The 15,229-nt window shown below is 36.7% G+C and overlaps 1 protein-coding gene across 12 annotated transcripts in view; it reads left to right on the forward strand.

Moving 5' to 3' along the window:
• DMD (dystrophin) overlaps window positions 1–15,229 on the forward strand; it is a 2,162,139-nt gene that overhangs the window by 491,332 nt on the left and 1,655,578 nt on the right. For all 12 annotated transcript variants that reach the window (XM_077887780.1, XM_077887782.1, XM_077887777.1 and 9 more), the window contains exon 5: window positions 11,537–11,629. In XM_077887780.1, the coding sequence (XP_077743906.1) occupies window positions 11,537–11,629 (93 nt within the window). The remainder of the gene's footprint in view (window positions 1–11,536; window positions 11,630–15,229) is intronic.

The following is a 15,229-nucleotide window of genomic DNA, read 5'->3' on the forward strand; positions in this document are numbered from 1 at the left end:
AAAAAGAAATTCCCTCTAGTCTGTGTCCTCACATGACAACAATAGACTACTATATTTCAAAAGCTAATTCATTAGGTTTCCTACATGCTTTTTTTTTTTTGCATTCTGACTCAGGGGATATTGTCCCAAGAGTTCACATTTAAATATTCTATTAGAGCCATAAGAAGATTCCATTATGGCAAGTCAAATGGTGAGAATTTTCTATCCTTTAAAATTGTTTGAATAAAGCATCTTGCACAGAGATTGTTGTAAAACTCTGAGCCAGAATGTAATGTTACTTTGTGAGTGAAGTCTAAAGCCTGTTTGTAGGAACTCATAAGTCCAATTTTCATGTGTAGGTGAACTTTTGTCTGCAAAAATTCAATGCATGCTATTTAATTTTCGCACACAATATCAATTTTCACACTTATTCATTTAGTATCAGATGCTTTCATTCTGCTGAACAGGAAAACATAACTTTGGGTGTCTTATGTGACTTCAACATTGAATTACCTGCTATCTAGTGCTTGTTACAATGCACACACACACACACACACACACACGCAGGATCCATATATTATATGTTATATAAATGTTTTTTTGTTTTGCTTACTAGACAGACACACAATTATTCATTTAACACATATTTTAACATATTTCAGTTTTTGTTTTTCCTTTCCATAGTTAGTTAGAAATTGGACTGAGAATCCGTGAAAGATATAACTCCAAGGCAGATATTAGAAAGATATTTAAAAGAAGCCATTGTGCATGTGATTATTTAAGAGTAGCAAGTAATAATTTTTTTAATAAGGACCTCATTCATAGCTACATAGGAAATATGGCATTATAAAAACACCAAGCATATGAGAATTTAGAGTCAAAATGGGATAGACTGTCGATATTAGCATTCAATATTAACAAGACCATGAACAGTACGTTTTAGGCAACAAAATACCCCTCCCTCTTCTAGAGCCTTAGTGACTATGAATTTCTTATAGTCCATGGTAATTTGAAGAAGAGTTGTACAGCAAGAGACAAAACACAACCCAAACAAATAATATTCCTTGTCTACATGGTGGTGTGCAATATTTATTAATTTAGAGACAGCCTATTAAAGCACTTCATGAAGAATTCTCTAGATTTAATTAAGGAATTATCTCTCCTATCCAGACTTGGTTTTAAATCTGATCTTGTGAAAGCTTCATGTACCTTTGACATTCTGTTTTCCTCTAGGTAAAATGTATATAAAATAGTAACTATCTCATACTTTTACTGTGATGATGATATGCGTACAGTGAAAGGTGTATTCAGGGAGAACCTTATAGGGTTAATGTTTTTTAAAGATAGAGACAAAATAGGTATATATCTTAAGAGATTATAAGAAGAAAAACAATAATGAAAAGTAAATTCAAAATAAAAGACTGAAAAATATAGGTGGGATTGCATTCAAAAGCTAGCTCTTTGAATAGATCAACAAAAGAGATAAATCTCTTCTAATCCTAACAAAAGAAAATAAGAAGAGAATGAAAAGTAGAAGAGATTAGTAATGAGAAAGGATGTGTAACCACAGATTCAGAAGAAACTGAGAGAATACTACAAGCAATTCTGTGAAGCTAATTTTGAAAAATCTGGGACATGGATGATTTCCTAGAACAATGCAAATTACTAAAATTGACATAAGAGTAGCAGAAAATTAAACTAGACTAATTACCTCTGAAAACACTGGTAAGTATTAGAGATCTACCATGGAAATATATGCCAGGATTCTTCACATATGAATTTAACCTAATCCTGAAAGAATAAGTAATTCCTATATTTTAAGGTATTCCAAAGCATATAAGAAGATAAAACCCTGCAATTCCTTTTGTGATGTCAGAATAACCATAGTACTAACAGTCAATAAACATAAAATAAAATAATAAATGTATAAGACAATCTCACTCATGAATATGAATATAAAATTAAATTGTTGAACTATATAAAATTGATTAAACCATATCTTAAATGTGGTAAGTACTCAATAAATGTTATCTATTAGTAGCAAAGAGCTCTTAAAATTAAGAAGGAAAAGAAAACTAACCTATAGAAAATGAATAAGCCATATTAACAGTTTACAGATGAAATTGAAATAATCAGTCATACAAAAAGATATTCCAAATGTACTGGGAATCATGGAAATAAATTAACAAGGCATTATCTTTTCGCTCATCAGACAGGCAAAATGAAAAGGCAAAAACATCTATTGCCGGTAAGAGAGGAGCCTATTCATATACATCACTGGTTAAAAGACATGCTAAAACCTTTTTATAAAGAAAAACCTACCAAAATTAAAAAAATATGTATACATTTGGTCTAGTAAATACATTCCTGGGAATAGCTATTATAACAATAAAAACATCAGTTATCTGGGGATGTATATACAAGTTGTCCATTGCAATATTATATAAAGTAGCAAATTAAAACAAAACAAATATTACAAGTATAGAAACAAAATGAATGTCCACTAACATGGGACTGGCTAAATACTCTAGGATACAACCAAACTATTAACTATTATGCAGCCATTAAAATGAATGAATAAAATGGATTATTGTTTGGTAAAAGCAATAATGAATAGAATCTGAATAATATGCCATTTTGGTAGAATATAAAACCCTATAGATTTGTGCCACATGCAGTGATCATATGAATAGGAGAAGAATATGAAACTTTTTTTTAGGCCAGATTAGGAAAGAAGTCAGGGAAAGAAATAGAGGCAAACAAAATGGAAAAGAGCTTGCTTCAAGAAAGTTGGGAGAGATGCATGTATGAGATCTCATGCATTTGTGTAAAATATATTCATGTGACTATATATAAAGCAATAAAATATTTCTAAAATGAACAAAAGTAGACTATATATATATACACACACATAAATAAAAAACAGCTCAAATATTTGCCTATAGTTTGATACTCAAAAAATGGTTATGGTTGTGTTTCTTACAACCCAACTACAGGATGTCAAAATACCCCCTTATGGCAGCTTGACTTGATCAAGTTTGGAACTTTAGAAAGGAATGATGACTGGTACTAATTGCAGTGTGCTAAAAGCCACCTCCTAAGGCATACAAAATAGAGAATATATGAGTGAAACACCATTTATAAACCATGGTACTCACTCATTATGCTCCAGGGCAAGGACCACCAGTGAAACAGAGGTGGTCCGTGCCATAGTAGGACCTGATGATATAGTGATTGATACTGGCAATAAAAAAAGTAAACTAACAAAATATAATTTTAAATCAACAAAGTTACATAAATTGGATTGCATCATTGTAACTTTCTATAGACTGCATGAAACTAAGATTTAATACTCTGCTCTTCTGTTTACTGAAAGCTGACAATGGAAATGGCTCTATGGTTATCACCATGTTACTTGTCAAGTTGTAATTAAAGATGTAGTATGTTATTATAAAATGCACATTTGTTAGAGCTCAGAATTGGGAAAAAGGTGGTTGTCCCTGAGAAAAATTTAAGCTTCCTTGTATTAGTTTAAGACATCTATAATTGATCTATGCTATCTTTTTTTAAGATTTATTTATTTATTCATGATAGACACACACACACACACAGAGAGAGAGAGAGAGAGAGAGGCGGAGACACAAGCAGAGGGAGAAGCAGGCCCCATGCCGGGAGCCCAACACGGGACTCGATCCCGGGACTCCAGGATTGCACCCTGGGCCAAAGGCAGGTGCCAAACTGCTGAGCCACCCAGGGATCCCCCCCATGCTATCTTTTTTAGGGCCTGTAACAGTTAGCCAACATCTGCACAACTTTTCTACTACTATTGCCTCTCTACTTCATTAACTCCTCCCTATAAGTCAGTTCCTTATATGAATTGAGATTTAAGTATTCTTCATAATCCTGTCCCAGATTGTTTAACAATTTCACCCCATGCCACATTGTCCCTGAGCCCAATACTTCTAATTCTCAATCAGGCAATATCCTTTACTCTATCCCCATATCTTTAGGCATGTGGGATCTTCATGGCAGGCTTCCACCTGCCACATTCTTTCTTCCAGCCTTCATGTTCCTTCCTTCACAGATTCAATCAATATTGAATATTTTGTCAAATGCTTTCTCTGCATCTATTGAGAGGATAATATTGTTCTTGTTTTTTTCTCTTGTTGATGTGATCTATCACACTGATTGTTTTACAAGTGTTGAACCACCCTTGCATCCTGGGGATAAATCCTACTTGGTCATGGTAAATAATCTTCATTTACTGCTTGATCCTATTGGCTAGTATCTTGTTGAGAATTTTTGCATGTGTGTTCATCAGGGATATTGATCTATAAATTCTCCTTTTTGGTGGGGTCTTTGTCTGATTTTGGAATCAAGGTAATGCTGGCCTCATAAAGCAAGTTTGGAAGTATTCCATCCCTTTCTATCCTTCAAAACAGCGTTAGTAGAATAGGTATTGTTTCTTCTTCAAACGTTTGATAGAATTCCCCTGGGAAGCCATCTGGCCCTGGACTTTTGTGTCTTGGGAGGTTTTTGATGACCACTTCAATTTCTTTGCTGGTTATTGACCTTTTCAGGTTTCTGTTTCTTACTGTTACAGTTTTGGTAATTTGTGGTTTTCCTGAAATGCATCCATTTCTTCTACATTGCCTAATTTGTTGGCATATCGCTGCTCCTAATATGTTTTAAAAATCGTTTGTATTTCCTTCGTATTGGTTGTGACCTTTCCTCTTTCATTTGTGAATTTATTAGAGTCTTTTCTCTTTTGTTTTTAATAAGGTTGGCTAATGGTTTACCTATCTTATTAATTCTTTTGAAGAACCAACTCCTGGTTTTATTGATCTGTTCTACAGTACTTCTAGTCTCTATTTCATTGAGTTCTGTTCGAATCTTTATTACCTCTCTTCTTCTGCTTGGTGTAGGTTTTACTTGCTGTTGTTTCTCCAATTCATTTAGATGTGAGGTTAGCTTGTATATTTGAGTTTTTTCCAATTTTTCAAGAGGCTTGTATTGCAATATATTTCCCTCTTAAGACGGCTTTTGCTGAATCCCAAAGATTTTTAACAGTTGCATCTTCATTTTCATTAGTTTCCATGAATCTTTTTAATTCTCTAATTTCCTGGTTGACCCATTCATCTTTTAGTAGGATGCTCTTTAACCTTCATTTGTTTGAGTTTCTTCCAAATTTGTTCTTGTGATTGAATTCTAGTTTCAAAGTATTGTGGTCTGAGAATATGCAGGGGACGATCTTAATCTTTTGGTATTGTTTGAGACCTGATTTGTGACCCAGTGTGTGGTCTATTCTGGAGAAAGTTCCATGTTCACTTGAGAAGAATGTGTATTCAGTTGCATTCAGATGGAAACTTCTGTGTATATCTGTGAAATCTATTTGGTCCAGTGTATCATTTAAGGGCCTTGTTTATTTGGTGATGTTCTGCTTAGAAGTACCTGTCATTTGCTGAAAGTGCCGTGTTGAACTCTCCTACTATTAGTGTATTATTTATCTATCTCTACTTTATTAATTGATTGATATACTTGGCAGCTCCCACATTAGGGGCATAAATATTCATGATTGTTAGGTCTTCTTGCTGGATAGACCCTTTAAGTGTGATATGGTGTTTCTCTTCATCCCTTACTACAGTCTTTGTGATAAACTTTAACTTATATGACATGAGGATTGCTACTCCAGCTTTTTTTTGAGGACCATTTGAATGGTAAATGGTTCTCCACCCCTTCATTTTCAGGCTGGAGGTGTCCTTAGGTCTCAAATGTCTCTTGTAGACAGCAAATAGATGGGTCTTGCTTTTTTATACAGTCTGAAACCCTGTGTCTTTTGATGGGGTCATTTAACCCATTCACATTCAGAGTAACTATTGAAAGATATGAATTTAGTGTCATCGAATTACCTATTCAGTTCCTGTTTTTGTGGATTGTGTCTTTGGGCTTCCTTTCTTTTACAGGGTTCCCTTTAATATTTCTTGCAGAGCCTGTTTGGTGGTCACATATTCCTTCAGTTTCTGCCTATCTTGGAAGCTCTTTATCTCTCCTTCTATTCTGAATGACAGCCTTGCTGGATAAAGTATTCTTGGCTGCATGTTCTTCTCATTTAGTACCCTGAATATATCCTGCCAGCCCTTTCTGGCCTGCCAGGTCGCTGTGGAGAGGTCTGTGTTAATCTGGTATTTCTCCCCATTAAAGTTAAGAATCTCTTGTCTTGCACTGCTTCAAGAATTTTCTCTTTATCTTTGAAATTTGCAAGTTTCACTATTAAATGTCGAGGTATTGAATGGTTTTTATTGATTTTTTAGGGGTCCTCTCAGTCTCTTGGATCTAAATGTCTGTTTCCTTCCCCAGATTTGAGAAGTTCTCAGCTATGATTTGTTCAAATATCCTTTGTAGTCCTCTCTCTCTCTCAGTCTCTTCTGGAATCCCAATTAGATGTATATTCTTCCTTCTCAAGCTATCATTTATTTCCTTAAGCCTTTCTCAAGGTGTTTTAATTGTTTTTCTCTTTTTCCTCAGCTTCCTTCCTTACCATCAGTTTGTTGTCTATGTCACTCACTCTCTCTTCCACCTCATTAACCCTAGCAGTTAAAACATCCAGTTTGGATTGCATCTCATTTAATCTATTTTTAATTTTGGCCTGATGAGATCTCAATTCTGCTGTAACAAAGTCTCTAGAGTCCTTTATGTTTTTTTCCAGAGCCACCAATAACTTTATAATTGTACTTCTGAATTGAATTTCTGACATCATATTGAAATCCAAATTCTGTAACTCTGTGGCAGAGAGTACTGTTTCTGGTTCTTTCTTTTCTGGTGAATTCTTCCTTCTAGTCATTTTGTCCAGTGCAGAGAGGCTGTTTAGGCGGGCTGAGTCAAAAATATCAACCACGACCCAAGTAAAATATACCCTAGATGATTCTGAAGAGGTTAGAGACCAGAAAATAAAAGAAAAAGAAGAACAGAACAAAATAAAAGGACCACTAAAGTGAAAAACAGATTTTAAAACAAAGTAGTAAAAATAAAAAGCCAAAAACAAAGAAGAAGAAAAAAGAAAAAGAAAAAAAAAGTAAAGAAAAGAGGAAAAAGAGAAATAAAAGGGGGGGGGATGGTGGTGGTGAGGAAATGGTAGTGGAGAGAGAATATAGTCTACCTGAGGGGTCCTAGAGGGTGATCTTCTTGGTTCTGAGTGTATTTTGTTCTGTATGTTAGCAGATGCTTAACCCCAAATTTATATAAACCAGAAATACTTATATAAAGCCCCAACATTGACCACCAAAACATAAACAAGATAAAAGAGGAGGAAAGAATGGGAGGAAGAGAGAATTTAATCTCACAGAATGCCAACAGGGTGTTCCACTTGGTTTCAGGTGTATGCTGGTCGTGTTTTAGAAGGTACTAACTTCCACCACTGTAAAACAAAATGAGGCAGAAAAAAACAAAAAACAAAAGCCCATATGCCGTATATCTACCAAAATTAAATAGAATACATTGAAGGGAATCCAGAAGTGAAAAATATATCTAAGACATGTCATTGTAGAAATATGTAAGTCAAAAAGGAAAAAACTTGAAAATGAAGAGCTGGTAATATATTGTAGTTAAGGTGGGAAAAGAGAAAAAATATTGGAAATTTTAAATCTGATATAAAAATGAGTCATAATGGAAAAAGAAAAAAAAGTAAAAAAGGACTCTCTAGTTCTATATACTATTTTCCCTCAGTCCTGTAACTTTCCAGCACTTCTTGGTCAAGAACTTGTTCTTACCCTGTTCTTCCAGCTGGCCTTCTGGGGGAGGGTCGGCTATGCGGGTTCTCAGGGCCTGGGCCGAGATGCCCCGCCCCCTGCTGGGTGCCGGGCTCAGTGGGAGCTGTTTACCCCATGAGGCCTTTATTCCCTGGCGGCCCTGCCTCAGAGTGATGCAAGGCACAGAGTGATACAAGGAGGAAAAGCAACCCAGGCCGCGGCTAGATTTCCAGATCTGGAGTCGAGCTCCCGGTGAGTAACTAAAGCAGTCTCCCGGTCCTCACTGGCCTAGATGCTCCCAGGGCCAGCATGGGTGCACTGATCTGCACAGCTTGTGGGGTGCCAGGAAAGTTCTTGCTGTCCTGCACCCTCCTTGTTTCCTCCTGTCCTGGGGGGAATGCAGGATCGACAGCTTTGTCCACTTGGGCACCCTGGGATCTGGGGCCAGTGCTGCTGGACCTGTGCCTACAGGGACCATCTCTCCCAAAGGGAACAGGGTACAGCCACCTCCCTCCGGAGCCAGCCTGCCTAACCAACTGGCTTCTCCCAAATGCCCCGGAGGGTTGCAGTTCTCCAGCCCTTTACATTTAAGGGACCCCGGTTTGCGGTGAGCTTTCCCCTGCAAGCCCCTCCTCTTTTAGTGACTCTGGGAATCTTGAGGCTTCATTGTCCCTTCTGTGATTCTGCCCAATTTCCCTGCTAAGCACTTTTCTGTCAGGGAAAACTCTGGTGCGGACTTTTAAAGTTCCCACTTCTCCAGGGCTCAGCTTTCCTGCCCTGGAGGCTCTCCCTGCTCCGCTTTAACCTGGCTACTGGTGGCTCCCCTCCCCCATTTTATTCTTTTTTTCCCCCTCACCTTCCCACCTTGTTAGAGGCAAAAACTTTTCTCTCTGTAGCATTCCAGCTGTCCTCTCTTAAAATCTCAGGTCGAATTCATAGGTGTTCAGGATGTTTTGAAAATTATTTAGGTGTTTGTGGGGCCAGGTGAGTTGAGGACCCCTACTCTTCCACCATCGTCAACATGTAATATCTTATAATGGCAGTATCACTTTGACTTTGCTCTATCCAAGAAAGTCAAAGTCTTCATGTTAACTAGTTTTCAGGACTTCCATTTATCCACTCCTCAGCTGAACCTTAGTGAAATGTCCATTTACATACTACTTCAGGCTGACTCCGCTGTGAAGTCCATGTGGTACCAATCCTCACATCTAATCTATTGCATAGCTCAGTAATATCCTCTACTATAAAATATATTTGGAATTAAACTATGGACTTATACTTTGATCGTCTATCCTTATTCAAGTGATTCTACATTCTTTTCTGTATTCTTTATTTGTTTTAAGCCATTACACCAATAATGTTTATATAGTTGGGATACAAAAATAAATTTGAATATTTGATTATCCATTGGACCTGTAAGTAACTTTATAGAAGGCATAATTGGGAGTGATTTAACAATTATACCAAATGGTAGCCTTTTTATTGTTTTCACCTTGATTTCCCAGACAGCTTCATATTTTCAAGTTGTGATTAATAACATCTAGAAAATTTAGATGAATGATAAGGAATATAATTTATCATTGAGTGATAGAATGGTGGACCCTTCTTACTGAAGGAAGAAACTAATGGAAAAGACAGGTTGGAGTGACATGTAGACCAGTAAGGGTTTGGAGCCTTAGAAAATGAAAGGTTTAATTAAAATGACTCTTGGCTATTTAGAGAACATATCCATGGGAAGATGAGGATTAGGCAAGTCTCTCAGGTTGCTGCCCTTAGGATAAGAAAAAATGGTAGGATCCTGGAGGCAGCCAAAAGAAATTCAACCAAAAGGATCAGTGAGCCAAGAATGGTAAATTGGGAAAGAAATATGAGTTACTTCTTAACCCTCACTCCTGCTCTGACAGTTTCACATCCACTCTACAGACCTTAATCTGAAGTTGCCTATTTACTGTGATATTTTCTCCTTTTAAAGTATCCCTGGATGTCCATTTCTTAGTTAATCTTTTTATTTTGAGATAATTGCAAATTCACATATAGTTGTAAGAAATAATACAGAGAGATCCTGTGTTCCTGTAGCCAAGCTTTACCCCAATGGTGGTATACTGTAAAATTGTACAATGATATCACTACACATATCAACATTGATACAAGCCACCAATAGTATTTATTTATTTATTTATTTATTTATTTATTTATTTATTTATTTATTTTAGTATTCATATTTCTTGAGTTTTACTTGCACTCAAGTATGCATGGACAGGTGCTTTAAACTCTGTACATTTTCACATCTGTGCATGTGTGTCTCTACCATCACAGACAAAATGCAGAACAGATTCATCACCACAAGGATCCACCACTATGCCATTTTAGAACCACATCCACCTACCCCACTCCCTCACCCTGATCTCTGGTATCAATTGCTTTAACTTTGTGTATTCAAAACCGTTATAGTTAATCATTGTATCTGAAACCCTTTGAGATTTGCCTTGTTTTTTCAACTCAGCATAATTCCTATGAGATTTACCCAAGTTGCTGCATTTATCAACAGTTTATTTTCATTGCAGAGTGGGATTCCATGGTACGGATGTACTACAGCTTGTTTAACCCTTCACCCCTGAAGAACAACTGGGCTGTTCTCCCAGATGGCTGTGTTTGACCATTACAAATAAAGCTGATATGAACATGTACACATAGGGTTTTGTAAAAATATAAGTTTTCATTGCTTTGGGATAAATGCCCAAGAGCCCAGTTGCTGGATTGTATGCTAAGCCCATGTTGAGTTTTTTTTTTTAAAGACTTATTTATTTATTTATTCATGAGAGACACACACAGAGAGAGGCAGAGACATAGGCAGAGGGAGAAGCAGGCTCCTCGAGGGGAGCCCAATGTAGGACTTGATCCTGAAACTCTGAGACCACACCCTGAGCCAAAGGCAGATGCCCAGTCGCTGAGCCACCCACGCATCCCCCATGCTAAGTTTTGCAAGAAAGGACCAAAATGTTTTCCAGGCACTCTGGTCTGTACTATTTACATTTTCCCCAGCAATGCGTGAGTGATCCAGTTTGTCCATATCCTCACTGGCATTTGATGTTGTCACTATTTAAAAATTTTAGCCATTATGATAAGTGCATAGTGCTAGCTCATTGTGGTTATAATTTGCTTTTTCCTAATGGCTAATAATGTTGAACATCTCTTCATTCACCTATTTTATTTGCCTGATGCTTATGTTTATTCTGACTCCACCTAAAAATATTAGGAACATAAAGGACAGGAGATAGAATTATCCTTAAAAAAAATAGCCTGCCAGATTTTGATCCCCAAACTTAAAGCGAAGAGGGCTCCATTATTTATTAGAGTTCTAATATCTGTTTCTAAAGCAAGGCCATTTTAGTCAAATGCAGTCACCCCTAATTGTAATAGCACTCTTTTGAGCAAGATTAAAGGACTGAGGAAATTTCTTTTTATTGAGTTTCAATTTTGTATTAGGAAGCACATCTTAATTTTAGGCATCCTTTATGAGTTATCATTGTTATACATTTTATTTGAAGATATTCTGATTGGCCTCTTTAATCTGCAGTCATCTGTTTATATACTAAAAGTACATTCATTTCCTATCTCTTTGCAAATGTGTTCAGGGGCACTTGTTTGTTAAAGAGAGTGCATTTACAAATGCATTTTGTTTCATTTTTAGATTATTTTTTAAAAGCTGTAATACTGTTTAGGCTCTGAAAATAGCTAAATGCAATTTTGTTTTCTTCCCAAATAGACATTTTGTCTCTTTCCTTTAAATGTTTTCCCTTTATCTTTAACAGGTTGATTTAGTGAACATTGGAAGTACTGACATAGTAGATGGAAATCACAAACTGACTCTTGGTTTGATTTGGAATATAATCCTCCACTGGCAGGTAAGAATCCTGATGAATGTTTTCTTGTTGTGAAAAATGTTTCTGATTCTTCCTTTCATTTTTATTCTTGACCTGCAAAACAGACATATATACCTCTGGCAATACAAAGCCCATCTCCATAGCACTGCCTTTTAAATGGGCACAACTGACGTCATTTGAGATGGGATGGATCAGCAGATTATAAAACAGATTCTAGAACATTTGCAGGAATATTTTTCTAAATTTTACTTCAATGTGTGGAGATGAGACAAAAAAGACCAATCTCATCAATAGGTTAATAAGACTATTTTTTCTCAAATATATGTCTTTTATAACCCACCTATGCATGAATCTACAGTTTTGCAATAAACTGTTAATCACTACCAAATGAATGAGACTGTGAATTTTTTGTATTCTCAATATAAATTAATGCCAGTAAAAGATTAGTGGGGGATCCCTGGGTGGCGCAGCGGTTTGGTGCCTGCCTTTGGCCCAGGGCACGATCCTGGAGACCCGGGATCGAATCCCACGTTGGGCTCCCGGTGCATGGAGCCTGCTTCTCCCTCTGCCTGTGTGTCTCTGCCTCTCTCTCTCTCTCTCTCTGTGTGACTATCATAAATTAAAAAAAAAAGATTAGTGGGATATGATTATCTATATATATGTTATACATACAAATTAACTTCATAATCTGATTTGGGAATTGCATTTTTTTTCTGAACACTCAGCAAAAGGTTTTCTGAATGTGTATATATATGTTGGACCTCTGCAAAACAGATCAAAGGTCATTTGGTTTTAGTTAAGAGTATGCATTTTTTCAGTCAGACCAACATGAACTTAAATTTCAACTCCCCCATTTACCATCTTATACTGACATTGGGTATAATGAAATCCCCTTTGGGGCTATACTCTCTTGCTGTCAAAACAGAAAAAAAAATAATTAACATGTATATTTCTTGTCAGGATTGAATGAGAGAATATCTGTAAAGCACTCAGTGTAGTACATCATTGTCACCATAGGTGTATCATATGAATAATTTTGATTTCTTGGAGTTTTCTACTCATATTTTAAGAATCTGGAGGAAAATTGGGATGTCTGGTCTTTTACTAGCAGTGATTAATTTCTTTATAAAACAGATTTTTATATGTAATTTATGTATCATAAATTCACCCATTCTAAGTATAAAATTCAAAATGTATCAACTGGTTTAGTTCTCTTGCCCAGTGCCTCTCAAATTATTTTGAGTAAGGAACAGTTTTCCCCCCCCAATCTGTCAAAGCTTTTGGGATTTTTACAGGGTTGTATAATCATAAGAACAATCTAATTTTAGCATACTTCCACCAACCTAAAAACAAATCTTGTCTCTTTATAGTCACTCCCCACTCCAAACCCCAGCACTGGGCAACCATTTATCTGTTCCTATGTCTGTCTTTTTGGATATTTCATGTCAATGAAATGATATAGTAAGTGTTCTTTTATACTTAGTTTCTTTCACTGAACATAGTATTTGAGGTTTATCCTCATTGTAGCAAGTATCTCTACTTCATTTAGTAGGGTTGACTTAACTTGAATTGTACTTTGCTCCTGCTCAGAGTCAGTAGGTAGACCAGAGGTTACCTATTCAACTCTGCAGTTGAAATGAGCCCCATATTGACCCAATTGACTCCCCTACCTTTTTATTCCAAATACTCGGAATAGGCTCAATCCTAATTCACAGCCACATGGGAAGAGATAGAGGACAGCATAGTGGATGACAACAGAAAATAGACCATAAGAACCACAAATGAACCTGAGATTCCCCATTCTGGGCTTTTTCCATATAGCAATGGTATCAAGTGGAACCAGCAAGCCAACACAGGACCCTTCACCAAACTGGTTTACTCCTGTTGCTTTGTCTTGAGAAAAGAACAGTTTTTCCCTCTTTTTCATTGTAAATTATAATAAAACTGAAGCATTACAAAAATGAAATAAAAAGACACACAAAACCCAAGTCATTTTATAATTAAACTCAACAGACATATGTAGGACCTTGTAAAATTGTTGCAGAAGTTTCTAATGGACTATCAATTGATTTGTCTTATGGCGTGGTTACAAATGGTTCATGGAGGGACCCCATCTTGCAGAAGACACTAAAGTTGTGTAGATGGAAAAGTTAGGCATGCACAGAGACCAGAAGGCAATTTTAATTGTATTTTTCATCCAGACTATATTTCATAGACAAGCACTTTCTTGTTTTCTCAAAACCCTTTCCAACTCCATCTCAACTCACTGCAATATAGTTTCAAAACTACCCTGATACTTTTTTCATTTGTTTGTGAGCTTGCTCATTTTTAATAATTAACATGTGGAGGGGCTTTCACATTTGGGAATATCAGAAGGAATGCTTTTGTAGTCTTTCCTTGTCTGAGACCTCTCTTACAGTCGTCTGTTGTTTTACTCCTGTGTCCTTGAATCACCATATCCTTGTGATTGCAAGGATGTAGACTCTTCTCAGCCTCTGCCTCTTTATCTTATCTCTCTTCTATCACACTGCTTGGTCCTTTTAAAACTACTAAACACACTTAAAAAATTCTTCCTGCTCAGTACTCTTCATCATAACCCATTGAATCCTAAAAGGTATTTTCACCAAGAGTACATATTTGCCTTCCTATCAAGTAGTCAAAGAAGCCCTTGAATCTCAGCAGAGATTAAAGGACACTCTGGCCAACCTTAGGTATTTTCCAGATCTATCAGATTGAGAATGACATTAAGAGATGGAAAGATGTGAATCTTTTGTTCCAGTGCCACATACTATGTTATTAATAGTGCCATGGAGGACTTCTCTTTGAACTTGTAAAAGGTCAGGAATGCCTACCCTCTCTTTCCTATCACTGTTTTTCCAGTTTCCATGTACATAAAATTGTTAGCCTGAAAAGTAATGCCTATATTGAGGAATAAGCAGCTTGAACAAAGTTGTGAAGTTGACGGTTTGTGTTTGGCATCTTTTTCTTCCTTCTTTTTTAAGTGCAAACCATCCTTTTTAGGGTGGTCAGTTTGGTTCTGACAACCAGCTGGAGATACAAACATACCCTGTTAACAATGGTGTGCTCTCATAGGTCAGATCTGACCTTTGCTGGCTAAGTCAAAGGAAATATTCAAATCCAGGGCTACTTTACACTGCAATATTTATTTACTTATTATTTGCCCATCATGCAGGAGAAAAATGGGTTTTACATTGACGGAAGACCTTGCTGTAAACTGCCTACCTAGTATCCTGTGTGCATTAGTCTTCTTCACACACAGCCTTTCTTTGTAGAAGAATTATCCCTACCCGTCTTTACTCCTACCCCTTCACCATGACTCCTTTCCATCACGGGATGGACTGTGGGAAGTAGATGTTGAATTGAGCAGGCAGGACATTAATTGAAGCATACCTTTGGGACCAGCACTTGAGGAGGGAAGAAGTTAGCTGAAGGGAGAAGCACTGAAGCTATGATGTACACCCAGCCACAGTGGTTTTCAACCCCACTGGGAACTGGGAGCTAGAATAGCAACCTTTCAGTGTGGTTTCTCAGTGGGGCTGACATGGTTGGGTCTTTTTTTTAACATTTTAAAAAGTATTTTATTTATTTATTCCTGAGAGA

Source organism: Canis aureus, chromosome X, assembly GCF_053574225.1.
Source record: "Canis aureus isolate CA01 chromosome X, VMU_Caureus_v.1.0, whole genome shotgun sequence".
NCBI classification, from domain to species: Eukaryota; Metazoa; Chordata; class Mammalia; order Carnivora; family Canidae; genus Canis; species Canis aureus.